Raw genomic sequence first — 27,421 nt, forward strand, 5'->3', positions numbered from 1 at the left:
TTCAGGAATGGAAAACTGAATGTCGTATGTTCTTACTCATCAGTGGGAGCTAAGCTGTGAGGATGCAAAGGCATGAGAATGACACAGTGGACTTTGGGGACTCAGGAGGAAAGGGTGGGGTGAGAGACAAAAGACTACAAATTGTGTGCAGCATACGCTGCTTGGGTAATGGGTGCATGAGAATCTCATAAATCACCACTAAAGAACTTACTCATGTAACCAAACACCATCTGTTCCCCAATAACCTATGGAAATAAAATTTTTTTTTAAAGTACCTTATCTCCTGGCCTGATTTTAGGTTGCTGGTTAGTTGCCAGTGTGGGGAGTCTTTGAGTTTCAAACTTTTTTTTTTTTTTTGAGTTTCAAACTTTTGTAAAGCCTGCGGAAATGGTCCCAGCTTAACTAGGTATTTCACTAAAGTGGCTGTTTCTGGATCAGTATTTAGATCATTAGTTAAAAATGGCCTCCTGTATAACATTTCATATGGGCTCATATTAATTTTTGCTCTGGGGAAATTATGGACTCTTACAAGAGCTGTGGACAGCAAGTTGACCCAAGTTTCTTATGTTTCCTGACATAGCTTAGCTAACACCCATTTTAGAGTTTGATTAGCTCTTTCCACTTTTCTAGAGGATTGAGGCCTCCATGCTGAATGTAAATAGTATTTGATTCTGAGAGCCTTAGCAACCCCTTGAATTATTTGAGAGATAAAGAACGAGTCATTATCACTTTGGAGGCTTTGAGGTAACCCAAACTGGGGAAATATTTCTTTGAAGAACCTTAACAACTTCATTGGCCTTCTGTGTTTTGGTGTAGGGTAAGCTTCAATCCAGCCAGTAAAGGTATCTGTAACCTGCATGGACCTTGGGGGACTGAACAAAGGATGATGAATGCAGGAATAAAGATAAAGACAAAGAGTATATTTGGAAGAAGGGGTCAGGGGGCTCTTTGCTAGTGAACAAGGGCCCTGAGCTTTACACAGCCCTCCATATTTATTAGGCAAAAGAGATAGCGAGAAGAGGAGGGGGTGGTTGTCAGCAGGCAGTTTGATTCATAGCAGGCTTACAAGACCGCATTCTTTGAACAATAGGCTCTAGATGTCCCAGTAGGTAACCGCAATGAGCACGGCGCCAGGGAGTAATTGCCCTCAGCAAATCTCCTGGTAGCAGGCACAGTCATGAGTTTGCCCACATCCTGCTTTCATAATAAACAGTTTGCTGTTTGATCATATAACCTCCAGTGGAATACTGAGTTGGTCATGTCTCTCCGTCCTTCAGCTCCCTACAAGTATCTATTAGTACTAACAAATCTTGTATCCTCTACAGGCTGGCATTGTCCTTATGGCCCTTTGGGTTTCCTTTGAGTGCTCTTTGGGCATTCAGGGCATTGCCAGTGATGGCTGTCATAGTTTTTGCTTGCCATTTTTCTTTACTCTGTTCCCCTTTTCCTTCCTTCATGATTGTTATACATCATGAAAGCAATATCAAGAAGCTGATTTTGATTAGTTTGTGGGCCCATCTGTAGCTTATATCTAATGTCTGGGACAGATTGGATTAGTATATTTTTTAAAGGCTTCCTCCAGCCTGCCATGAAACATGGCTGGATTTTCCTTCTTGCCCAGTGTAACCTCCTTTACCTTATCATAATTTACTGCCTTATTCTCTTTCTCTTCCTCCAAGGAGAGCCTCAAGAAACTTAGCCTGGTGGTTCATTCCCTCGGGTATGTTATAGTCCCAATTAGGATCAGTAATGGAGACTGTGTCTGGGCCTAAGTGATTGCCCTGAGAGTTTCAAGGAAATAAGTCATCTGCTTCCTGGTGGGCAGCCTCAAAGATTTGTTTCTTTTCTAAGGGGCTGCAATAGGTTGCTAGAATGAATTGACATCTCCCGTGAGAGATCAAAGGCTAAGGTCAAAGTTTGGGACCCATCTCCAAATTCCTAGGGTTCTCAGAATAGCTTCCTAGCTTTTCTGTGTGTTGTTTTATATCAGTTATAGAAAAGGGGGACTGCACTAGGACTGGCCCCTCAGCTCCTGCTACTTCCCTAAGGGGTAGCAGGGCTGGAGGGGGAGTTGAATAGATTGTTCCTCTCCAAATATGAGGAGGACTTAGCTGGACCCCCGAATTTTGCTCTTGGGTTTGAGCCTCAGGAGCACTTGGCAAGGAGTTATACAAGGGGTGGTTGCACTTGCCTCTGAGAGACAGGTGGCCTTTGTAAAAGGGGGTCATCTACAATATCTAGTTCTGCCTTAAGACCTTCCTTTTCAGGGCAGGTTCCAGGACTTTTGCAGATTGTTGGGTTTTGGTATAGGGCCATGAAGACCTGTACGTATGGGATTTCTGACAATTTACCCTGCCTTTTGCAAAACAGGTCTAATTGCAGGATGGTGTTTTAATTAAGACTTCCAATGACCACCAATTATTCCTGGCTGTCCAGCTGATACTGGGGCTATACATTATTATAGTAGAAAATCAGACGTTTTCTCCTTAGATTTCTCCTCAGGGTTCAGTTGATTCCAGTGGTTGAGGATGCAGCCAAGCAGGGAATCAGACGGAATGGATGGAGAGTTGCCCACAGTGGTCTGGAAGAGAGAAGAGGACTTTCAAAAGTGGAGGTCCTACTAGGTGACCCAGATTTTACCTGGGGTGGCCATCTGGAAAAACTCTGGGTCTTGTCTGGGGTTCCCAAGGGCATCCCCACTTCTGGGGCCCTGTCTTAGTTTGTCAGATATGTCTGACCTTAGATGGGTGCCAGCACCACTTTGGAACGGTTCCCTTCACAATCAGTGGCCCACTATGAGTTTCCTCTTGTCCCTGGCTGAAGGCCCCGACTTCTAGCATCCTTATAATTTGATAAGGCCAAGCTTTTAACTTCAGCCAATATGTTCATACACAGAATCTCTTTTACAATTAATTTTCATAAGCCTACAACTTGTTCAAACCTTTGGATTTCTCCTATACCACTTAAAACAGTCCTTTAACCCTCTAAACTTAGGCAACATAAATTATACAACATTTCTTGCATGATTTCACTTTCACAAATCTTTTTCACGACTTACCCAGATCATCTATGACATGCTTGGCCTTTGTGACTTGTCCTAAACATCCCTCTTTTATTTCTTTACTTTTATTATTATTATCATATTCCAGGCTGGAGTGCAGTAATGCGATCTCGGCTCACTGCAACCTCCGCCTTACAGGTTCAAGCAATTCTCCTGCCTCAGCCTCCCAAGTAACTGGGACAACAGGCGTGCATCACTGTGCCTGGCTAATTTTTTATACTTTTAGTAGAGACAGGGTTTCACCATATTGGCCAGGCTGGTCTCGAACTCCTGACCTCGTGATCCACCTGCCTCGGCCTCCCAGAGTGCTGGGATTACAGGTGTGAGCCACTGCACCCAGTCATATCCCTCTTTTAAAACAACAGTCATTTTACTTTAGGACAAGAATTTACCATACAAGATGCCTTTTTATATAATATAAAATCTCTTTTATTTATAACCTTCTTTGCATAGCTAGGGGGCTAAGTGGGTTTCTTTTGTCCTTAGCCAGTCAAATAGATCGAGTAAGAGATGGGAGGTCTTTACTAGCTAACTCTGCAGGAGAATTTAGCATGAGAAAACAGGGTTTAAATTCCCTGAAACGTGTGAATTCCTCCTTGACAAGCTGCCATTGCCAATTGTGTCACACATAGGGATCAGGGAGTATAACCAGGAAAGACAGAAAAGAGTCCTTCCCCCTTCCAGGCAGGGCAGCTATCCCTATCATTCCTTGGCCTTCAGGTAACACTGGAGAGTGGCCCCAGCCAGTTGCCCTCAGTTACTGGGGAGCTACTAGGAAATGACTGCTGAAAGACTGAAAAAAAAAAAAAGGAAAAGGACTCAGGTCCCATGTGAACCAGGCAGTGGTGGTCAGATGCTTCCATATGGATACCTTTCAGTCTCTCCGTAGAGTGGCCCCAGCCAGAGACCTGCAGTTGCCTCCATGATTAGGTGCTCTCTGTCAAGTGTCCTGAGTTGGAAAGAGAGATGGAAAATGCTTCCCCTGTATGGAGCAGAGAGGAAAAGGGAAAATGAGAAGAAAAATAACCCCCAAACTTTGGGCTTGCCTCCTGGCTGGCTCGCCAAAATACATTACCAGGGGAGGGTCTTGACTATGAGTCATCCAGGTTCTTGGCATTTTGAACAAAGAATTGGACAAAATGCACAAAACAACAAAAGAATGAAGCAACGAAAGCACAGACTTATTGAAAGTATGCTCCACAGAGTGGGAGTGGGCTCAAGCAAGTTGCTCAAGAGTGTTAGTTGCAGAATTTTCTGGGATTTAAATAACCTCTAGAGGTTTCCCATTGGTTACACTCTATGTAAATGAAGACTGGGCCTGCTACCAGTCTGATTGGTTGCAGGAGGCGACCAATCAAAGGCTGAAGTGAAGTTATAAAGTTAAACCCTATGCTAATGAAGACTTGGCCCACGACCAGCCTGATTGGTTGTGGGAGGTGACCAATCAGAGGTACTTTCCATTTTTTCATCTGTGACACAGTGGAAGGGGGGTGGGCCGCAAAGGGAGTAGCTGCTGTTCTTTTGTTACTTGGGTGTGGAGTGGTGTTTTCCTTTTGATTCAGTTCTAGGAAGTCAGCACAAATCGGCCCTAGGGTCCCTGCCTCCAGACCCTATTCTTCTGCCTCAATAGTACTATAATTTTTGCTTCATCTGTCAAACATAATTTAGAAAACTCAAAAGGAGAAAGAAATCCAGTTACCTATATTTTTACACTTTCCATTTTTCTTCCTTCCTAATAGTGATTCAATTTTTACTCATTTCCTTTCTGTTTAGAGAGCGTTCATTATTCATTTTTTCTTAGGAGAGTTCTGCTGGTGACAAATTCTCCTGGTTTCCCTAGTTTTTCATTTGAGAATGTCTTGATTTCCCAAAGGATATTCTTGGTGGGTATAGGTGTCTGGGTTGACAGTTCTTTTCTTTCAGCACCTGAAAAATATTATGCCACTTCCTTCTGGCCTCCATGGTTTCTAATGAGAAACCATTTGAATTGTTTTCCCCGTATAGGTATGGTATCATTTTTTTCTGCTGCGTTCAAGATTTTTTCTTTGTCTTTAGTTTTCAGAAGTTTGGCTATAATGTGTTTGTCTGGGGTTTGCTGAGCTTCTTAAATCTGTATGTTTGTGTCTCTTGCTAAAGTTGAGAAGTTTTCAGCATTCCTTTTTTTTTTTTTTTTTGAGACAGAGTTTCGCTCTGTCACCCAGGCTGGAGTGCAGTGGCACAATCTCAGCTCACTGCAAACTCTACCTCCCAGGCTCAAGCAATTTTCCTGCCTCAGGCTGTGGAGTAGCTGGGATTACAGGCATGCACCACCATGCCTGGCCAATGTTTGTATTTTTAGTAGAGACAGGGTTTCGCCATGTTGGCCAGGCCGGTCTCACACTCCTGACCTCAGGTGATCTGCCTACCTCGGCCTCCTGAAGTGCTGGGATTACAGGTGTGAGCCACCATGCCTGGCCGTATTTCTTTAAATACTGTCAGCTTTGTCCTTTTTCACCTGTCTTTGGTGCTCTGATGACATGAATATTAGATCATTTGTTATAGTCCCATGGGTTTTTGAGGTTCACTTTTCTCTCCTTATCAGAATGGATAATTCTATTGTTCTTTGTTTTCTTACTGTTCACTGATTCCTTCCACATCCCTTCCATTCTCTTGTTATGCATTTTCATTGAGATTTTTGATTTTTTTTTTTTAGCTCAAAATTTTCCCTTTGGTTCTGTAATCCAAAAAGTTATCAGAGACAAGTCTCAATCAATTCAGAATTTCATTTTGGCAAGGTTAAGGACATGCCCACAATAAAAAAAAAACACCTTTGGAGAAAGGTATTTGGTGTGTGTGTGTGGTGTGTGTTGTGTCTGGTGTGTGTGGTGTGCATGTGTGTGTGTCTGGTGTGTGTGGTGTATGTGGTATGTGTAGTGTGTGTGGTGTATGTGGTATGTGTAGTATGTGTGGTGTATGTGGTGTGTGCCTGTATCTGGTGCATGTGGTATGTGTGTGGTGTGTGTGTGTATATGTGTGCATGTGTGTGTGGTGTGTACACTTGTGTCTAGTGTGTGTATGTGGTGTATTTGTGTCTAGTGTGTGTGGTGTGTGTGTCTGATGTGTGTGGTGTGCATGTGTTTGTGGTGTGTCTGTGGTGTGTTTGTGTATGGTCTGTGTGGCATGCATGTGTATGGTGTGTGTCTGGTGTGTGTCTGGTGTTTGGTGTGTGTATGTGTGTTGTGTGTGTGCTGTATACATGTGTGTGGTGTGTGTGGTGTGTGGGTGTGAAGTATGTGTGTAGTGTGTGTGGTGTGTGTGTGTGGTGTGTGTGTCTGGTGTGTGCATGTGTGTGGTGGCTGTGTGTCCAGTGTGTGTGTGTGGTGTATCTGTGTCTGATGTGTGTGGTGTGTGCACGTCTAGTGTGTGTGGTGTGTGTGTGGTGTGTGGGTGTGTGTGTGGTGCGTGGTGCATGTGTGTGTCTGGTGTGTGCGCTTGCATGTCCTTTGTGTGTGGTGTGTGTCTGGTGTGTGGTGTACATATGGTGTGCGTGTAGTGTGTGTGTGTTTGGTGTTTGTGGTGTGTGCGCTTGTGTGTCCAGTGTGTGTGTATGGTGTATGTGTGTCTGGTATGTGTGATGTGAGTGTGTGTGGTGTATGTATGCGTGTGTGTGGTGTGTGGTGCATGTGTCTGGTGTGTGCACTTGTGTGTCCTGTGTGTGTGGTGTATGTGTGTCTGGTGTGTGGTGTGCATGTGTGTGGTGTGTGCACTTGTGTGTCCAGTGTATGTGTATGGTGTATGTGTGTATGGTGTATGTGTGTCTGGTATGTGTGGTGTGAGTGTGTGTGTGGTGTACATATGGTGTGCGTGTAGGTGTGTAGTGTGTGTGTGTTTGGTGTTGGTGTGTGTGGTGTGCATGTGTGTGGTGCGTGTGCTTGTGTGTCCAGTGTGTGTGTATGGTATATGTGTTTCTGGTTTGTGTGGTGTGGGTGTGTGTGTGGTGTATGCATGTGTGTGTCATGTGTGGTGCATGTGTGTGGTGTGTGTTTGTGCGTGTGGAGAGGGAGATTTATCATGAGGAACTGGCTCATGTGATCACAGAGGCTGGCACGTCCACATCTGTGGTTCTGCCTGGCGGGCTTGGGTGCTGTCCGCACATGGAGAGCTGATGGTGCAGTTCCCGATGGCGGTGGCTGGCAGAGGTGAAATCCAGAGGCACCTGCTGGAGACTTTTCCCTTACCCAGGGGAGGGTTGATCTTGAGTGTGGATTGAATGAGGTCCACCCCACATTACAGAGAGCAGTGGTCTTCACTCTGTGGATTAAAGTGATAATCTTATCTCAGAGCACCTTTGTAGAAGTATCTGCAAGGTACCATCAAGTGTACTTGACCAAGTATCTGAGTACCCCGTGGCCCAGCTAAGTTGACACAACATTAACCATCACAGCATCTAAGAAATTTGTGCTCTTCCTGGTACTTACTATGACGAGTGAGTTTCAGTTGAAAACTGGCCATTTTTGGCCTTTCGGCATGGGACCTTGGATCTCAGTTAAGCATTCTGCATTGGCTGTCAGGGAAGGAGGAGGGCTGCTGTCTTGTTGCCGGTGAGTGCAGAAGTCTAGGTTCCCCACTTGGCCTCTGTTGACATATGGTAGTGTGTTCTCCTTACTGCTGGGCAGGGGTGGCAGGTCTGGATCCCCACCATGCCTCAAGGGAACTTTCCAGGCTGGGAGGGTTAGAGGTGCCTCGTTCTTGTTCTCCACGTGGTTTCTGCACACTGTGGGTGGGTGGGTGGCTTCATGACTGCTGGATGGTGGTAAAAGTCCTGGTTGCACAAGACCCTTCTGATAGCTCCCTAGCAGCAGGGGGTGCCCCTACTGCCTGTGTAAATGGAAGTCAAGGTGTCCCGTGTGGTCTTCACTAGTACCGCGGAGGTGGGCTGGGGCTGGGGGGCCGTGATAACCCCTGCTGAGGAGGAACGTTCCACCTTCTACTTGGCTTTCTCTGACAGCACCCCATGGAGGGTGAGGGGATTTGGATGCCTCATTGCAGTCTAGGTGCTCCTCTGGGTCTTTGCGGGAAGGGAGGGATGGAGATGGAGCCAGCGTTTTCTGTGGGTTGTCTGAGAGCTCCCTGTCCTGCTAGGCCGCCTTGGTTAGGGAGAGCTGGCTTTTGCTGGTGCTTTTTTTGGTTGTCTGTGCCCCTTGGGCATTTCCAAGTTTTAGCTTCATCAGATCCAAATGTGGGGTATAGGAAGCAAGAAGAAAATCCTGGAAATGCACCTTATATCCTGGGGTCCTAGCTAGTCTGCCCTATTTTCTCCACCTTTCAGAGTCATTCTGTGTTTGCTTTGTGAATAATTTTCAGTATGTTAATTCCATTTAGTGGGAACAATATGGCAGAGTATGTCTGCTCCATCTTCCCAGAAGTAGAAGTCCTGTTTTTTAAGATGAGAGGAATTAGAGCCAGTTGGCTACTGATGAGAACACTCCATTGGGGAGGGAAATTGCGGGAGCCAAGTACTTGAGCAGGTGAGAGGGGCTGAGGCTACAGCAGCGATATCTCCTTTTTCTGAAGAAGGGAGGGCAGGTTTGAGGGTGTGCTTGCGGGAAGTTGGTGGCTTTGGTGGCCGCCCAGTCCAAGATCTGAGTTGCATGTGAGTGAGTCTGGACAGAGGTGTGGTTTAGTGGTTCATGTTCTAGGAACATGAACTGCAGCTGGAGCTGAGATTCTGAATGTCACTTCTGGTTTCGGATCCAGGAATCTCAGGGGCCAGCCTGGAATCAGTGTCCAAGGGTCAGGAACCACGAGCTTCAGTCCATGCAGGGGTGGAGGCTGCAAATCCGCCAGGCTGGCAGACACTGGAGGGCAGAAATGCCAACAGCAGCACCTGGAGATCAGCGCCCGCTGCAGGGCAGTGCCCCGACTGTCCTCCTGCCTCTGTTTTGGTGGAGCCCGTCCCGTGTCTTGTGAACTGCCTCTGAAGAGAGGCGTCTAGGAACAGGACTAGGGGCTGCCTCCCTTGGCACCCACCACCCTCCTGGTGTCTCTCCAGCACCAGACTCGCAGGGAGAAAGAGGTTCTCTACACCCCTTAGCCACATCCCCTGGGAATGCATAAAAACGAAACAACTATGGAATCAAATTGGGTTCAAAGGAGCACACCCTTTTGTGGGCTGTGCTATAAAAAGCAAAAGATCTGGGAAAGAAGGTCCCTCTTTGCTTTCAGCTATTCAGATCACGCCTGAGTGCTGGGCGCTGTCTCAGGCCAGGCATGTGGTGAAACTGAAAATGCAGATGGGCCCACTGTTGCCTCTCAGCTGTGGGAGCTGCTGCATGTGGACTTGGGTCTGATGTGGACTTGGGCCTGATGTGGACTTGGGCCTGTGGGCCCCCTTCAGGAGGACATGGCTTTGGAGCTGCCCAGGATGTCTGGTAGCCAGGGAGGTGTCTGGCAGAGGTTGGGTGCTCATGCCACCTCGGGGCATCCACACAGCCGTGGCTCCCTGGGCCTACTGCTTGGCTGTTGAGTGTTGCTAGGCAGTGGCTGGCAGCACTGAGTGTCCCTGGTCCTCTGGGAGCTGCAGTCCAGAGAGAACTCTGCCAGCAAAGGCACGTCTGCCTGTGGGTGCTGCCTGGACTCCAGCCCCATGTTTGGACCTCCCTGTGAGTGGCCTCCCCACTGCCTGGACCCTACCAGGTGTGTGCTTCTGAGAAGGAGGCCTGTTGGGGGCTGGGGTTGCTTCTGTGGCCGGGACTGTGTGTTTTGTCTCTGTCCTTCCTCATCTCCCTCTCCTTGCTTCCAGACAAACGATGCGGCCGGCAACACCTGGAACTGGCTCTACTTCATCCCTCTCATCATCATCGGCTCCTTCTTCATGCTCAACCTGGTGCTGGGCGTGCTTTCGGGGTGAGAGACCATGTGGGGGATGTGCAGGTGCCCCTCTGTGTTCTCAGCTGAAGGGTCAACAGGGGCACGTGTGACACTTGGGGTGGGGGCCTGGCCCATGGGTGCCTTCTGTGGTGGTTGCCCCTGGTGTTCTGGGTTCTGGTAGCCCTTCCTTTGTGCCACCATCCTGACCTGTCCTTGATCAGCCCCTCGGCCCCTTATCTCTGTCATACCCCTGGCCTTTCCGTGGTTTCTGCCATGGGAGAGCAGCTGCCGCTACTCATCTGGGTAGACAGGAGGTGTGGTCTGTGATGGGAGGTGTGGTCGTAATGGGAGATGTGGTCTGTAATGGGAGGTTGGTCTGGGGGGATGGGAGGTGTGGTCTGTGATGGGAGATGTGGTCGTAATGGGAGGTGTGGTCTGTAATGGGAGGTTGGTCTGGGGGGATGGGAGGTGTGGTCTATGATGGGAGGTGTGGTCTTGGTAGATGGAGGTGTGGTCTGGGACAGGGTTTCTGAGCAGCCTCTGTGGCCACAGAGAGCCCCTCTGTTACTGTGGTGAGAAATAACTGGGGGCACCCTGATCTCTGTAGCAGTCACCACTGGGCTCGCCACCCTGGCCCTGACCGCTGGTGTGCACTTCCTCTCAGGTCACCTCTTTGTGCCAAGCTACTCCAGGGGAGGGTGAGAGAGAGGGCTCAGGGCTGGGGGTCCATCCTGGAGAAGGTGGAGAAAGAGTCCTCTCTGGGAGTGGGCCTGTGGGCACACAGCCCCTTCTGTCCCACCCTGGGGATGAGAGCTGAAGAGATGCCATGTATGGGGCCTGACTGGGGTTGGTATTTGGGGCTCCTGCCCTACCACAGGGCAAGGAGTTGTGCTAGGAAGGAGGTGGAGGCATCAGGCCTGCCTGGCTTCCTGCTCCCACCTTAGCCCTCAGCCCCCCTGTGAGGCTGGAGGGGTTAGGGTTAGGGTTAGGGTTAGGGGTGCATCCCCCTCTGTCCTCCCTGTGATCCCTGCTCAGGCCCACAGCTCCGAGCTGGGCTGGGGATAGAGCCTGGTGAACCTGGGAGTTCTGCTACGCTGAGCAGGACAGGAGCAGCCAGAGTGGGGATGGCTGGAGCCAAAGCCTCTGGGCTCCAGTGGGAGATCGTGCCCTTGGTTTTGGCCCTGTCCTGTAAGGGGTGTGACTGTCACTAGCAGGCCTCTCCAAGAGCCTCCATGGGAACCAGCAAGCGACCAGCTTAGGGGATGGAAATAGAACTCCCAGCCTGGCGGGGTAGCTGGCGGAGGCTTGGGGCTCGGAGGATGCACTGGGGGGGAGGGACATCTCAGCTGAGACCCAACTGGGGGACTAGGAATGAGCCAGGCCAAGGAAGGAGGAGGGTCTTCCAGGCAGAGAACAGCTGGGGTGGAGGCACAGTGGACAGAGGGTTGTGGCCTGTGTGTTGTAGAGATGCTTGGAGCTGGAGTCAGAGGGTGTTGTGGGGAGAGGGCATAGGGGCTGGTAGGGGGCTGGCAGCAGCCAGGCTTGTGAGGTGCCTGGGCTGTGCTGAGGATGCTGCCTGGTGCCAAGGGTGCTGAGAACACTGCCTGGTGGGAAGCCTGGCAGGAGCATAGGTGGGTTCAAGGGGAGGCAGGAGGGCAGCCTGCTCAGGGCTTCCTTCTGCGTCCCTCTAGGGAATGTGCAGAATAGCCTGAGGGGCTGGAGGGGAGGCCCAAGGCAGGGCCTGCGTGGTATTTCCCACTCCTTCCCCACTGTGAGGATCCCGGCCTCTGGGGAGAATGGGATATGTGATGGTCCTCCCATCAGCCCAGCTGAACCCTCCCTCAGGCCCACAGGCCCAGCAGAGGGCCCCCAAGCCAGGGGCCAGCACCCCCCATGTGGGTCCTGCACCCCGGGGTGGCAGTGGTAAGAGGCCGCCTTCCCAGCCTTGCTCTGTGGGAAAAGCCACGGCTCTGCCATGTCTGGACGAGAGCTGCAGGAGGGGCCAGCTTGGGGCCAATTCGGCCTCTCTCTCTCCATTCCCAGAGCTCCCATCCTCACAGCATCCCAGAGAAGCAGAATAGGTGGCCCCTGTCCTGCCGCTTCTCACCCAGCGAGGACAGAAGCTCAGGGAGGGCTGGCCCTGCTGCCGGCCACTGCGTGAGAAGCAGCTGCTCTGTGGAGGGGGCCAGACTGCTGGGGGGAGTTGCTGCTGGGAGCTCTCAGATCAGTTCAAGCAGTGATGTCCTTGCCCTTCCCCTGTCCCCCAGGCCCTCTCATTCTCAGGGCATGGCCACAGGGATTGGTCTGGGTGGGGAGGCCACAGTGGACCCTGCCTTCCTGTAGATTTGGGACTTGGGATGCCCAGATGGGAGGGTGCACCTGGGCAGGCCTGGTCACCTTGCACTGCCTGGGCTGTAGCAGCTCAGTGCCTAGCGGACACTGGCCCTGTGCCCAGGGTCCGTCATGGTCAGAGCCGGGGACTGTTGCACTGGAGCTGTGTGTGCTGGGAGTCATGCCTGCCACACCCACTCCACCAACTCAGAAGCTTGTGTGTGTGTGTGTGTGTGTGTGTGTGAGTGGGGGGGGGGGGGAAGAGAGAGAGAGAGAGAGAGAGGAGAGAGAGAGAGAGAATGGCTTGCTTCTGGCACTGTGAGCCTTAAAGCTTGGCCAGGAGGCTGGGGCTGGGGTGGGGGTGCTGAGCTGGAAGGGCAAGTGTTCTCTGCTGGTCACCATGACGGCTGTGAAGGCTCAGGCGGGGCTGGGGTGAGATGTCGGGGGCCAATGACAGAAGGTCTCCTCTCCTGCTCACTGTGAGCCTCAGAGGCTTGGTTGAGGAGACTATGTGGACTCTGCAGTATTATCCTTCTGCCTCTGGCCTGCCTTGACCCCGTCCCTTCTTCCCTGTCCCTGTCTGTCCCTCCTCCTTCCCACAAAGGCTTTGCATCTGAACCAACAGAGGAAGCAAAGTGAACATTCTCCTCTGGAGAATTCTTGCCAGGAGCTCTCTGGAGGACAGCAGATAACAGAGCCTGGCACAAGGGGAGGGAGGAGGCGTGTGCCTAGGTTGCTGTAGGCAGGGGCTGTGAAATTGTCCCTGCTCTCTAGAACTGCCCCTCTGGGGACCAAGGCACCATCCCTAAGTGCCACAGGAGTCTGAGGACGGAGGGCCACCTGGGCTGCTCATGGAGGCCCTCTGGGTGCCTAGGGAGCTGCCTGGTACTCTGGAGTGCTCATCTGGAGTGCTCATGTTAGAAGAGGCCGGGGTGGCAGGGGCCTGCCTGAAGTGGCAGCCTGCAGCCTGCGTCTCCTGTCCCAGGCTTTCCCTGGTCCTTTTTGTCTCTGGGGCTGCACACCTGTGGGGCTTGCACTCACCTGATCTTGCTTTTCCGGCCCCTGCATGGTAGGGAGTTTGCCAAGGAGCGAGAGAGGGTGGAGAACCGCCGCGCCTTCCTGAAGCTGCGCCGGCAGCAGCAGATCGAGCGAGAGCTCAACGGGTACCTGGAGTGGATCTTCAAGGCGGGTGAGGGCCCGTGGGAGCCACTGCACTCCTGGCCGGCCACTGTTAGTTCTCTGTCCCCAGTTCTGCTCTGCTGCCAGCTGGGGTGCCCTGGCTGCTGGGTAGAGCCTGAAGGGACTTTGTAGTGAGCAGAGTGAGAAGGGATTTCTCTCTAGCTCACCCAGGGGCCTGGCACCAGGCAGCCATATGGCTCTGAGGACAGTCGCCTTTTAAATGGAGGACTCTGCCATGGCCCAGCCTAAAGCTGGTCTCTCCCCATTAGTCTCAGCCAAGTCCCTTCTGTGCCCTGACTCTGGGTTTTATCAAGCCTGGACTCCCTCCCCTCGCCCCAGGCCAGCGCTCTTTCCTCCACTTGGGGCATCCACTCCCACCTCCTAAGGTTTCCCAAGTGCCTTCTCAGAGATGAACTCGCCTGTGGCACAGCTGTTCTCAGGGAGGTGACGTGTGGGTAGGGACGGGCAGACACAAGGCGGCTGAGTCCTCTTCACAGGGCACTGTCTTCCCAGTAGAAAAAGCTCAGGTGTGGGCCCTGCTGGCTTCTGGAAGTCTAAGAGCTGATAAGGCGGCCAGGTGCAGTGGCTCATGCCTACAATCCCAGCACTTTGGGAGGCCGAGTTGGGCGGATCACCTGAGGTCAGGAGTTCGAGACCATCCTGGCCAACATGGTGAAACCCCGTCTCTACTAAAAATACAAAAATTAGCTGGGTGTGGTAGCACGTCCCTGTAATCCCAGTGGGGGGGCTGAGGCAGGAGAATCGCTTGAACCCGGAAGGTGGAGGTTGCAGTGAGCCGAGATTGTGCCACTGCACTCCAGCCTGGACGACAGAGCGAGACTCCATCTCAAAAAAAAAAAAAAAAAGAGCTGAGAAGGCAGGGCCTTCCAGACAGAGATGTGCCTCTGTCCTGGGGCATTCCTGGGGTCAGGAGGGCTCTGACCTGAGGCTGTGTTCCCCTCGCAGAGGAAGTCATGCTGGCTGAGGAAGACAGGAATGCAGAGGAGAAGTCCCCTTTGGACGGTAGGTGGCACTCGCTGGTACTCCTGTGTGGTGGAGAGCTCTGGTGGCCACGTGGGTGGTGACACGTGCCCACTTGCATGTTTCACGCGAGGTGCTCTCGGCAGTGCCAGGCACCTGCACAGCCATCACATGAACACAGACTAGGGCCATGGTGTCTGACCCTGGCACCTGACACAGGCCCACATTGCAGGTTTAAACTGAGCTGTGTCTATCCCCAGGGCTTGGCTTGCTGCTGCTCCCAGAGACCATGGGAAGGCTCATGGCACAACCTGGGACCACGAGAGGGAGCCCGGGCCCCATTGCTGTGGTTGCTGGCACTAGTTACCAGCATAGCTGCAGCAGCAGGAAGGCTGCCCTCTCTGCACACCCACTGCTCAGGTCAGGGCCAGACAGCACGGGCACATCTGTGGCAATCTCAGCCGGCCCCATGCCTGCGGCTCTGAGCAGGTCTATGCTGTCCCCGTTGTAGTCCTGGCCTTGCCCCAGATGGACGTATCCTGGTCTCCCTGGTGCCCAGGCCTCCCCACTGGCCTCATTTTGGAAGAAAGGGAAAGCGGGGACCCCTCACCCCCCAAATTCCTTGTCCCTTCAGCTCTGGGGACTGGGAGGGACCCAAGGGGGCCCACAATCATCCGGCCTCAGCCCCAGTTCAGGACAGGAGCTCAGGAGAGGTCACTGGTCCCAGGGGGAGGGTGATCCCATGCCCCGCTGAGGCAGGTGGCCTGAGGGCTGCATCTCAGGCAGTCTCTCCCATCCTTTGTTTAAAGCAGTGCTGAAGAGAGCGGCTACCAAGAAGAGCAGAAATGACCTGATCCACGCAGAGGAGGGAGAGGACCGGTTTGCAGATCTCTGTGCTGTTGGTGAGTCTCAGGGTGTCCCTGCAGCTCTGCCAGGCTTGAGCTGGACATGGAGTGCATGCTCCGCTTCCCCCGCTACCCAGCCACTGTTGGACGCCCCTTCTTGCCCAAACGCCTGCAGGCTCCTTTCAGACGGTTTGCTGCTCCTGGCTTTGTGACCCCCATGTGGACTTAGGGCCCTTAGCCATATCCCAAGGCTGGAGGACTCTGTAGGGCCACCTCTGTCTTCAGCCCCTGTCTGTTTTTCACTTTCTGGACTTGCTGCCTCTGAGGCCGTTGTGTCATCCCCTACCTCTCAAATAGTACAAAGAACATTCTGGCTAATTTATCCAACAGAGCTGTGTTGGTTCCCTTCCTCTCTATCTGGTACCAGATTCTGGTTCCAGAAGTGCCTGGGCCTTGCTTCATTTTGAGACACCAGGTCAGATCCAATCTCGACTTCCTTGCTGTACAGCAGTCTGTGAGTGGACCAGATTTAGAAGATGTCTACCATTATATTGTTACATGTATGAGACAGAACTGTTTAATAAAACAGGAAAGACACACACACTCATGCGTACACACACATACACTTAAACTGGACCTTTTCTGTCCTCACTCAGCACTAGGAAACTCCCGTTAACAACTTCGAATGTACCCTTTCCTATTTCTCCATGCTCACCTCAGATAACACACACAAACACTCATACATCCACACACAAATATGCATGTAGAGTTTTGGAGTCTTCTCCTGTTACAAAAATGATTTCATACAAACTTGTCTCACCAGTCCCTTTCCTAAACCGCTCCTAATCAATTTGTCTGATTCTAGCACCCCTTGTCGGGTGCAACCTGGCGTTGCTGATGTGGAGTCTCTGGAGTTGTTCAGTTGCTCATCTGCTGATGGCCATTCATTTCTAGTGCTTTTATCTCACTATGAAAAATACTGCCCCCAAGTCTTTGTGAATGGCTGTCCTTCCTCACTAGTGCTTTTCTCTGTGGGGCAGATTCCCAGGAGCAGGTGCCGAGGGTGAGGGTGTGGTACTGTTCAGAGTTCTGTGCGACCCCACATTCCATCCACAGTACAGGCCGACCTTCGCCCTCATCCAGTGCTATGTGACGGCTCCTTTTGATTTTTCCCAGTTTGAGGCCAATTTGATGAGTGTAGACTAATAAATTCTTTGGCACTACAATTTTCCTTTCTCCTACTGTCCGTGATGCTGGCCCTCTTTCTAAATGTTTGTTCCCTGTCTGGACTTGGCCTTTGGTGACTCTTCCCATATGCTATACAGTTTTCTATTGAGTTTATTTGTAAATTATTTTGTATTTATTTTGACAATAATAAGATACCAATGTATATCATAGATCTGAATGTTTTATCATCTTATAATTTTATTTTATTTAATTAAATTTTTTTTTGAGACAAAAATTTCGCTCTTGTTGCCCAGGCTGGAGTGCAATGGTGCGATCTCGGCTCACTGCAACCTCCGTCTCCCAGGTTCTAGTGATTCTCCTGCCTCAGCATCCCGAGTAGCTGGGATTACAGGCATGCACCAACTGCCCAGCTACTTTTTTGTATTTTTAGGAGATACAGGGTTTCACCATGTTGGCCTGGCTGTTTTTCAACTCCTGACCTCAGGTGATCTACCCACCTTGGCCTCCCAAAGTGCTGAGATTACAGGTGTGACCCACCACACCTGGTCCATTTTATAATTTTAAACAATTTATTATATGATTGTGGTAGCTAAATAGTTTCCTTCTATTGCTATTTTATCTAGAGTTTTTATTCTGATTTTTTAAAATGAATTGAAGAGTTAAAATGTCTTTATCTATGGTTTGGAATCCTTTAAATAACACTGGAATTATCTTTTGTATAGATGAGATAAAACTGTGAATCTATATAATCCAAAAAAGAAAAAAAAAAAAGGATTTGGACCAGTGTTGTGACTTAGGCTTTGTTAGGAAATCGCCCCATTCTCTAGGTGTTGGGATCCCTTTCTGTGGCGCTGTGCACCGGCTCTCTAGCGATTCTCTTAACCTCGCTTGTGTCAAGTGCTTGTGCCTCATTCAGCAGATGTCTATCCAGGGCCCGCCACTTGCCAGCAACGGAGGCATGGGGGCCGCCACACTGGAGAAACCCCTAATAAAGGCCCTTCATCATTGGAGTTTCCGTCCAGTGGGGGCATCAAACAACAAATAAGATAGTAAGGAAAATATGCCGCATGCCAGAGCCCCTGTGCGGAGGAGGAAGAAGTCAGGAAGGCAGGAGTGGAAGCGTGTGGAGAGGGGGCGGTGCCAGAAATTCATGGCCGTAGAAGGCCTGAGGAAAAAGACTGCCTTTGAGTAAAAGAGTTGCAGGAAGTGAGGAGGTCGGCCTGAGGAACGCCGGGGCGGGGGAGAGGGGAGGTTGGCCTGAGGGAAGCCAGGGGAGGGGAGGTCAGCCTGAGGAACTACTCTCAGGTCGACCTGGAGAGAGAGGGGAGCTTGGCCTGAGGGACGCGGGTGTGGCGGGGAGGGAAGGTTGGCCTGGGGGAGGGGGAGGGGGAGGGGAGGTCGGCCGGAGGGACACCCGAGAGAAGGGAGGTCCGGGGAGAGGGGAGGTCGGTCTGAGGGACACGAGGCGTGGGGTGGTGAGGTAGGGAAGCGGGAAGGGGAGGTTGGCCTGAGGGACGCGTTGGTGGGGTGTGGGGGGGGAGGTTGGCCTGACTGGGGGGGAGGGGGAGGGGAGGTCAGCCTGAGGGACACCCGGGAGAGGGGGTCGGCCTGAGAGACGCCGCGGGGGAAGGGTGATCAGCCAGAGGGACACCCGGGAGACGGGAGACGCCACCAGGGAGGGGAGGTCGGCCTGAGGGTCGCCCAGGAGAGAGAGGGGAGGTTGGCCTGAGGGACGCGGGGGTGGGCAGGTCGGCCTGAGGGACACCCAGGAGAGGGGAGATGCGAGACGCAGCCAGGGAGGGGAGGTCAGGGCAGAGGTGAGGTCGGCCTGAGGGACCTCTGGGAAAAGACATTCCAGGCAACGAGTGCCAAGACCCTGAGGCAAGACTGTGCTTGGCACCCAGGTGTGGGGAACGTCTTGGAGGCCAGCGCGGCTGGAGTGAGGTGCCATGGGCTGTCGGGAGCGGTCGAGGAAACCTGAGAGTCAGACAGGCTCAGTTCCAGCCAGGACCCCAGGCCGCCCTGGTGGTTTGCAGAGGGATGACACGCTCTGGCTTCTGTATAAGGGTCTCTCTGGAGACTGTGTGAAGTGTTCCTTTTTCTCCACAACCTCTGCAGCATGTTTTTTTGTTTACTTTTTAATAATAGCCATTCTGATTGGGGTAAGATGATATCTCATTTTGGTTTTGATTTGTATTTCTCTAATAATCAGTGATGTTGGCTTTTTTTCATGTTTGTTGGCCACACGTATGTCTTCTTTTGAGAAGTGTCCATTCATGTCCTTTGCCTGCTTTTTAATGGGGTTGTTTGTTCTCCCAGCACCATTTATTAAGTAGGGTATTCCATTTAATAATAGGGAATACATCCTAGCTTTATTCCTAGGTATTTTATTTTTATTTTTTTGTGGCAATTGCAAATGGGAGTTGATGCATGATTTGGATCTCGGCTTGCCTGTTGTTGGTGTATAAGAATGCTGGCGATTTTTGAACATTGATTTTGTATCCTGAGGCTTTGCTGAAGTTGTTTATCAGCTTGAGAAGATTTTGGACTCAGATGATGGCATCTGCAAACAAAGATGGTTTGACTTCTTCCCTTTCTATGTAAATACCTTTATTTCTTTATCTTGCCAGATTGCTCTGGCCAGAACTTCCAATACTATGTTGGATAGGAGTGGTGAGAGACATCCTTGTCTTGTGCAGGTTTTCAAGGGGAATGCTTCCAGCTTTGGCCATTCATGATGATATTGGCTATGGCTTTGTCATATATGTCTCTTATTATTCTGAGGTATGTCCCTTTAATATCTAGTTTATTAAGAGTTTTTAACATGAAGGGATGTTGAATTTTATCGAAGGTCTTTTCTGCATCTATTGAGATAATCATGTGGTTTTTGTCTTTAGATCTGTTTATGTGATGAATCACATTTATTGATTTGGGTATGTTGAACCAACCTTGCATCCCAGGGATGAAGCCTACTTGATTGTGGTGGATAGATTGTGGTGGATAAGCTTTTTGATGTGCTGCTGGATTTGGTTTGCCAGTATTTTGTTGAGGATTTTTGCATCAATGTTCATCTAGGATATTGGCCTGAAGTTTTCTTTTTTTGTTGTATCTGTCAGGTTTTGGTATGAGGATGATGCTGGTCTCATAGAATGAGTTAGGGAGGAGTCCTTCCTTTACAATTGTTTAGGATAGTTTCAGTGGAATTGATACCAGCTCGTCTTTCTACCTCTGGGAGAATTGAGCTGTGAGTCCATCTGGACCTGGGCTTTTTTTGATTGGTAGGCTATTTATTACTGCCTCAATTTTAGACCTCATTATTGGTCTTTTCAGGGATTCAATTTATTCCTGGTTCAATCTTAGGAAGGTGTATGTGTCCAGGAATTTATTCATTTCTTCTAGATTTTCTAGTTTATGTACATAGAGGTGTTTATAGTATTCCCTGATGGTTGTCTGTATTTCTGTGGGGTCAGTGGTGATATCTCCTTTATCATTTCTGATTGTGTTTATTTGAATCTTCTCTCTTCTCTTTTTTTTTAGTCTAGCTAGTGGTCTATCTATTTTATTAATTTTTTTTTTTTTTTCAAAAAACTAGCTCCTGTTTTCATTGATTTTTTTGATGGATTTTTCGTGTCTCTATCTCCTTCAGTTCAGCTCTGATCTTAGTTATTTCTTGTTTTCTGCTAGCTTTGGGGTTTGTTTGCTCTTGGTTCTCTAGTTCTTTTAGTTGTGATATTAGGTTGTTAACTTGAGATCTTTCTTTTTGGTATGGGCATTTAGTGCTATAAATTTCCATCTTAACACTGCTTTAGCTGTGTCCCAGAGATTCTGGTATGTTATATCTTTGTTCTCATTAGTTTCAAAGAACTTTTTGATTTCTGCATTAATTTCATTATTTACCCAAAATTCATTCAGGAGCAGGTTGTTCATTTTGCATGTAGTTGTGTGGTTTTGAGTGAATTTCTTAATCTTGAGTTCTAATTTGATTGTACTATGGTCTTAGAGACTGTTATTATTTCAGTTCTTTTGCATTTGCTGAGGAATGTTTTACTTCCAATTATGTGATCAATTTTAGAGTAAGTGTCGTGTGGCGATGAGAAGAATGTATATTACATTGTCTTTGGGTGGAGAGTTCTGTATATATCTATCAGATCCACTTGAATCAGAGCTGAGTTCAACTCCTGAATGTCTTTGTTGATTTTCTGTCTTGATGATCTGCCTAATATTGTTGGTAGGTTGTTAAAGTCTCCCACTGTTATTGTGTGAGAGTCTAAGTCTCTTTGAAGTCTCCAAGAACTTGCTTCATGAATCTGGGTACTCCTGTATTGGGTACATATATATTTAGGACACTTAGCTCTTCTTGTTGAATTGAACCCTTTACCACTATGTAATACCCTTCATCATCTTTTTTGATCTTTGTTGATTTAACGTCTGTTTTGTCAGAAACTAGGATTGCAACCCCTACTCTTTTCTGTTTTCCATTTGCTTGGTAAATTTTCCTCCATCCCTTTATTTTGAGCCCATGTGTGTCTTTGCATGCGAGGTGGGTCTTTTGAAGACAACATACTGATGGGTCTTGGTTCTTTATCCTGCTTGCCATTCTGCATCTTTTAATTGGTGCATTTAGCCTATTTACATTTAAAGTTACTTATTATTATTTTTTGAGACAGTCTCACTCTGTCGCCCAGGCTGGAGTGCAGTGGCTTGATCTCAGCTCACTGCAACCTCTGCCTCCCAAGTTCAAGTGATTCTCCTGCCTCAGCCTTCCAAATATCTCTGGGACTACAGGCATGTGCCACCACACCTGGCTAATTTTTTTGTATTTTTAGTAGAGATGAGGTTTCACCATGTTGGTCAGGCTGGTTGAATTCCAGACCTCAAATGATCTGCCTGCCTCGGCCTCCCAAGGTGCTGGGATTACAGTCGTGAGCCACCATGGCCTGCCTAAAGTTGGTATTGTTATGTGTGGATTTGATCCTGTCATCATGATGCTAGCTGGATATTTTGCAGACTTTTTATGTGGTTTCTTCATAGCGTCACTGGTCTGTTTACTTCAGTTTGTTTTTGCAGCGGCTACTAATGGCTTTTCCTTTCCATATTTAGTGCTTCCATTAGGACCCCTTGTAGGGCAGGTCTGGTAATAACGAATTCCCTCAGCATTTGCTTGCCTGAAAAGGATCTTATTTCTCCTTCACTTATGAAGCTTGATTTGGCCAGATATGAAATTCTGGATTTGAAATTCTTTTCTCTAAGAATGTTGAATATTGGCCCCCAATCTCTTCTAGCTTGTAGGGTTTCCACTGAGAGGTCCACTGTTAGTCTGATGGGATTCCCTTTGCAGGTGACCTGGCCTTTCTCTCTGGCTGCCCTTAACATTCTTTCCTTCACTTCAACCTTGGAGAGTCTGATGATTATGTGTCTTGGGGATGATCTTCTCATGGAGTATTTTACTGGAGTTCTCTGCATTTTCTGAATTTTAATTTTGGCCAGTCTTGCTAGGTTGAGGAAGTTCTCCTGGATGATATCCTGAAGGACATTTTCCAACTTGTTCCAATCTCCCTGTCTCTTTAAGGTATCCTAATCAGTCATAGATTCAGTCTCTTTACATAATCCCATATTTCTCAGAGGTTTTGTTCATTTCTTTTCACTCTTTTTTCTCTATTTTTGTCTGCCTGTCTTATTTCAGAGAAATAGTCTTCCAGCTCTGAGATTCTTTCCTCTGCTTGATCTATTCTGCTATTAATACTTGTGATTGCATTGTGAAGTTCTTGTAGTGTGTTTTTCAGCTCTAACAGGTTGGTTATATTCCTTTCTAAACTGGTTATATTGGCTATCAGTTCCTGTATTGTTTTATCATGATTCTTAGCTTCTTTGCATTGGGTTCCCACATGCTCTTATAGCCTCATAAGTGAAGTTCATTATTACCCACCTTCTGAAGCCTACTTCTGTCATTTCAACAATCTCAGTTTCAGCCCAGTTCTGAGCCCTTGCTGGAGAGGTGTTGTGGTCATTTGGAAGAAAAGGGGCACTCTGGCTTTTTAAGTTTTAAGCATGTTTGTGTTGATTATTTCTCATCTTTGTGGGCTTATCCGCCTTTGATCTGTGAGGTTGCTGACCTTTGGATGGGGTTTTTGTGTTTTGTTGTTGTTGTTGTTTTCTGTTTGTTTGCTTTCCTTTTAACAGTCTGGCCTCTCTTCCCTAGGGCTGCTGCAGTTTTCTGTGGGTCCACTCCAGAGCCTAGTTGCCTTGGTTTTCCCCGTACTTGGTGGTATCGCCAGTGAAGGTCGTGAAACAGCAAAGATGGCATCCTGCCCCATCCTCTATAAGCTCTGTTCCAGGGGGTGCTGACCTATTGCTGGCCTGAATGTGCCTGTAGGAGGTGGCTGGAGACCCCATTTGGGAGGTCTTACCCAGTCAGGAGGAATGGGATCAAGGACCCATTTAAAGAAGCAGCCTGGCTGCTTTTTGATAGAGCAGCTGTGCTGTTTTGGAGATGCTTTTCTCCCCTGATCAGTTTGAGCTTTCCAAGTCCCACAGGCTGGAATGGCTGAGAAGCCTGAATGACCAAGGTGGTGGCCTGCCCTGCCCCTCCTGTGTCCTGTGTTTAAAAGATATTGGATTATAGGTATATTTATTAAAATCAAGTCTATTGGCTTGGTGTGGTGGCTCATGCCTGTAATCCCAGCAGTTTGAGAGGCTGAGGCTAGAAGATTGCTTGAGGCCAGGAGTTTGAGACAAGCCTGGACAACATAGTGAGATCCCACCTCTACAAAGAAATTAAAAACTTAGCTGAGCATGGTGGTACATGCCTGTAGTCCTGCTTCATTTTATTTATTTATTTATTTATTTAAGACAGAGTCTAAGCCTGTCGCCTAGGCTGGAATGCAATGGCGCGATCTCGGCTCATTGCAACCTCTGCCTCCTGGGTTCAAACGATTCTCCTGCCTCAGAGGGATTACAGGCGCCCACCACCACACCCAGCTAATTTTTGTATTTTTAGTAGAGACAGGGTTTTACCAGTTTGGCCAGGCTGGTCTTGAACTCTGACCTCATGATCCGCCCGCCTTGGCCTCCCAAAGTGTGGGGGTTACAGGCGTGAGCCAGCGTGCCCAGCTCATTTTATTTTTTATGAAGTTCTTCTTGTATTTCTAGTGACTTTTGTTTATATATTTAGTCACTATATAGTTTGGGCAATATAAAGTTTATGATTGTTACATCTTCTTCCTAAATTATGCTTTATTTCATCACACAATACCTTCTTAATCTGTGCAGTTCCTCTGCTGGACAGTTGCACCTTGTCGACATCGAATGTCATTGGTTCTACTTTTTGTTGCTATCACTGGTTTTGGTTTTTAACTTGCATTTGCCTAGTACCTTTCTTTTCCTTTCATTTCCAGCTCTTCTTTATCATTTTAAGTGTTCTTGTAAATTGTATTTATCTGGGTTCTGCCTTTTAAATTTTTTTTTTTTTTTTTTGAGACAGAGTCTTGCTCTGTTGCCCAGGGTGGAGTGCAGTGGCGCGATCTTGGCTTACTGCAAGCTCTGCCTTCCGGGTTCATGCCATTCTCCTGCCTCAGCCTCCTGAGTAGCTGGGACTACAGGCACCCGCCACCAGGCCCGGCTAATTTTTTGCATTTTGTTTAGTAGAGACCGGGTTTCACCGTGTTAGACAGGATGGTCTCGATCTCCTGACCTCGTGATCCGCCTGCCTCAGCCTCTGAAAGTGCTGGGGTTACAGGCGTGAGCCACCGTGCCTGGCCAAAATTTTTTTTAATTTTTTTTTTTTTTAATGAGATGGAGTCTTGCTCTGTCACCCAGGCTGGAGTGCAGTGGCGTGATCTCAGCTCACTGCAACCTCTGCCTCCTGGGTTCAAGCTATTCTCCTGCCTGCCTCAGCCTCCCAAGTAGCTGGGACTACAGGCACGTGCCACCATGCCCAGCTAATTTTTTGTATTTTTAGTAGAGAAGGGGTTTCACCATGTTAGCCAGGACAGTCTCGATCTCCTGACCTCGTGATCCGCCCACCTCGACCTCCCAAAGTGCTGGGATTACAGGCGTGAGCCACCGCGCCCAGCCAATTTTTTAAAATTTTATTTATTTATTTAAGAGACAGAGTTATGTTGCCCAGGATGATCCTCCTGTCTCAGCCTCCTGAGTAGCTAGGACTATAGGTGTGCACCACCATGTCTGGCTTGGTGGTTTTGCTTTTTTTTTTTTTAAAAAAAAAAAAAAAAAAAACAAAAAACAGTTGTGTGGTCTCTGTTTCTAATGGTAATGGGTGAATCCAGTCTCTCTCTATTTAGTATAATGTTTGACTCTATTCTTCATCCCAAGTTTTGCTGCTTTAATCAAGTTGCTATTTATTGCTCCTCTCCTCCCTTGCTTATTTTTACTCTCTAATTCTTCTGTTCCACAAAAGGTTACCTTCCCTTCCCTGCTCTCATAATTGTCAACGTACCTCTTTACTGTTTTTGTTTCTTTAGCATCTTTACTACCAAGATGTACTAGTTCCATCAGTAAACTGCTCTATTTCTCTTTATTCTGCCTCCACCCATACCCAGTAAGTCACAGCCTTTCCAGTACTTGCCCTGCCTCCGCATCCTGGTTTGAGGGTGTTCACTTTTCATTCTTGACTGTCGCCCGTCCCTTCAGGCTGCCCCCATAGGCTCCCCTATGCCCAGGGGCCCTCAGCTATCATTCCCGTTGCCCGCTCTCAGAGCCCTACCCTCACTCACCTAGGTTTACCTTAGCATCTTCTCTTCTCTTCAGTCCTTGCTCACTGCAGGACTGTCTCCTCCGTTTTAACTCTGTCCTGTCACTCAGCTGCTTTCCCCTGAAATGAATGGGGGTGTGGGTGGTGGCTGACTCTTCGAGTTCCTCTGTACGCTCAGGTGCCCTTCCTTGTTCCCCACTGAGGAGCGAGATCCAGGCTGCTGTGCCTGCTGCAACTGTCTCTCTCTCTCTCTTATTTCCTGTTGCAGATGAGGCATCGGACACTCGGATGCTTTTCCTTTGTCAGTGACTTGCTCTCTGTCTGCCCCTCAAACTGCAGGCTCAGGGCCCCTCTGGCGCGGAGTGCTTCCCTCCGTTTGTCTCATTATTCTGTCTCCTTTTCTTGATCTCCTGCATCTGGAGCCCCTCCTGTTTCACGTGGCGTTGCTTGCTCTGCTTCTGTCAGTCCACGCCCTCTTCCTTGAGCTCGAGTTCGCCTCCACGTTGGAGATGCTGCTTGTGCTTGACTGAACTCCCCTTTTTTTCATCTGCTGAGTGGTTTCAGAAGAGAATTTTATTTCTTCTCTAAAAGTTTTTTTCTCTCTTAGTTTTGTTTTATTTTGAGTTGTTTGTTGCTATACTTGGATCTCTGGGCCTTTGTTGACTTTTCCTTCTGGGTACCCAGCAGACACCAAGGATTCACTTACATTCAGGACCCACTGGCCTCCGCTGTTGGTTCAGGGTGGGCTTGGGGCGTGGGGCCTGGTGGGGAGAAGACGAAGCCGTGCTTGAATCTCCACATTCTCAGCACTGCTTGGTGCCCTCGACTGCCCTCTGCCTGAGGACTGGCTGTGTCACTAGCCCAGGCTTGCCCATAACCCATGTCACCCTGTCCGCCCTGACGCCATGTCAGCTGGTTGAGCCCCGCTGAGCTTGGCCCTGTGCTGTCTCATTGAATCCCACACCACCTTGTGAGGTACAGGTGACTGTGCTCTGTTTTCAGTTGAGGAATCTCCAGGCTGCGTGATGTGCATGAGGGCCAGGGGTGACAGCCATTAGGGCCTCCATCAGCTCGTGCTTTAGCCTCACGTCACTTTTGTTGCCCCGAGTGGCAAATACAGCAGCTGCACTGGAAGGAAGCACACTTTCTTGTCTGTCTCCCCGCTGGCCTCTAGAAGGGTTATTGAGAACAGGGATGGATCTTGGTCATTTTGTGTTTTCTGGGCTTTGGTTAGGGCCTGGCACAATTTGTACACATTTTTTGAACAAATGGGGGTTACCCAGGACTAGCAAAGACTCTGCCTTAGGGCACAAGAGAAAGAAATCTAAGTATTTGCAGCAGTCAGGCCCTATTCTCAGCAGTACTTCACTGTGTCATCATTCATAGGTTAGTGTAATATGGAATTTCTCCCTAGCTTGAAGATGTCATATCATTTTTCTTGAAATAAGCTTTTTCGTTATAAAGAATATATGCTAATTAAGTGAACCCTGGAAAATGCAGGAAGCTGAAAAGAAGCCCAATCTCTCTTGGTTTTCCCAAAGCTGTGATTCCAGAGATGTTTCCGTGTTTCCTGTAGACTCTCTGCTTTTACTGGAGCAGACTGGAGCCCACAGTGGCTGCTTGCTGTCCTTAGGGACCTGTGCCCCATCCCTAGGGAACAAACGCATCTGTCTTGGGTGCTACTGGGGTTGCTGAGCTGGGATGTGAGGGGCTGCACCCAGCTCTCCCCCAGGGCCTCTGGATCAGGAGTCCCTCTGTTAGGTCTTGCTCAGTCCCCTGGCTCTGGCGCCTCTGGCTTCTCTAAAGTGGATGCTTACAGCAAGGAACTGGTGGACTTTAAGGGCAATGTCTGGGGAGTGTGGTTCTGTGCAAATATGGCTGTTAGCATGACCATGGTTGTGCCTGTGACAGGCGAGGATGTGTGTGGTTGTCTTGTGTTGTGTGGCCCAGGAAGATGTGTGTGTTCGGGGGCTGTGGCCCATTGTGAAAGGGCAGCATTTCTATGAGGCCTTTCTCATAGCAGAGGCTATATGGTTCTTACTGGCTGGTGGGGATGGCCACAGAGTCCCCTTTGGAGAATTTGTTGCTTGTCTTCCTGTCCACGTGTGTGCGCAGACACAGTGGTTTACATGAGTCACGTGTTCTCTTTCCCTCCTTCCCAGAATGGCCCTGTTTGTGTTCACAGGTATGTGCCTCATGTGCACTGAAGTGTGTCTGTGTGAGCATCTCATTGGATCTTCAAAAGTGAGCGTGGTCAAGCTGGATGTGTGCTGTGAA

General features: G+C 49.1%; 2 protein-coding genes across 9 annotated transcripts in view; one reads left to right on the forward strand and one right to left on the reverse strand.

Moving 5' to 3' along the window:
- Positions 1–27,421, forward strand: part of CACNA1B (calcium voltage-gated channel subunit alpha1 B) — a 248,990-nt gene that overhangs the window by 67,108 nt on the left and 154,461 nt on the right. For 4 of the 6 annotated variants that reach the window (XM_054501966.1, XM_054501970.1, XM_054501969.1 and 1 more), the window contains 4 exons: positions 9,843–9,946; positions 13,315–13,430; positions 14,387–14,443; positions 15,211–15,303. In XM_054501966.1, coding sequence (XP_054357941.1) covers positions 9,843–9,946; positions 13,315–13,430; positions 14,387–14,443; positions 15,211–15,303 — 370 coding nt within the window. The remainder of the gene's footprint in view (positions 1–9,842; positions 9,947–13,314; positions 13,431–14,386; positions 14,444–15,210; positions 15,304–27,421) is intronic. The other 2 variants (XM_054501972.1, XM_054501968.1) reach the window with 1 other exon arrangement.
- Positions 358–10,275, reverse strand: LOC129044221 (histidine-rich glycoprotein-like). 3 transcript variants are annotated; one of them, XR_008504631.1, is made up of 3 exons: positions 7,519–10,275; positions 3,933–4,043; positions 358–2,581 (listed from the first exon to the last, which is right to left on the reverse strand). XR_008504631.1 is itself a non-coding variant. In XM_054501974.1 (3 exons), the coding sequence occupies exon 1, from the start codon at positions 7,056–7,058 to the stop codon at positions 6,105–6,107; it is 954 nt and encodes a 317-aa protein (XP_054357949.1). In that variant the 5' UTR covers positions 7,059–7,188; the 3' UTR covers positions 358–2,581; positions 3,933–4,043; positions 4,761–6,104. The 3 variants fall into 3 exon arrangements, 1 of the variants encoding a protein (XP_054357949.1); XR_008504632.1 differs by lacking the exon at positions 7,519–10,275 and adding an exon at positions 4,137–4,476; XM_054501974.1 differs by lacking the exon at positions 7,519–10,275 and adding an exon at positions 4,761–7,188.

This window comes from Pongo pygmaeus, chromosome 13 (genome assembly GCF_028885625.2).
Source record: "Pongo pygmaeus isolate AG05252 chromosome 13, NHGRI_mPonPyg2-v2.0_pri, whole genome shotgun sequence".
Taxonomy (NCBI): Eukaryota; Metazoa; Chordata; class Mammalia; order Primates; family Hominidae; genus Pongo; species Pongo pygmaeus.

Bases quoted from the DNA above. Each gene is read 5' to 3' on its own strand.
- LOC129044221 (XM_054501974.1), bottom strand. From the start codon at position 7,058: ATGACACACACATGCATACACCACACACACACCCACACCACACAAACC.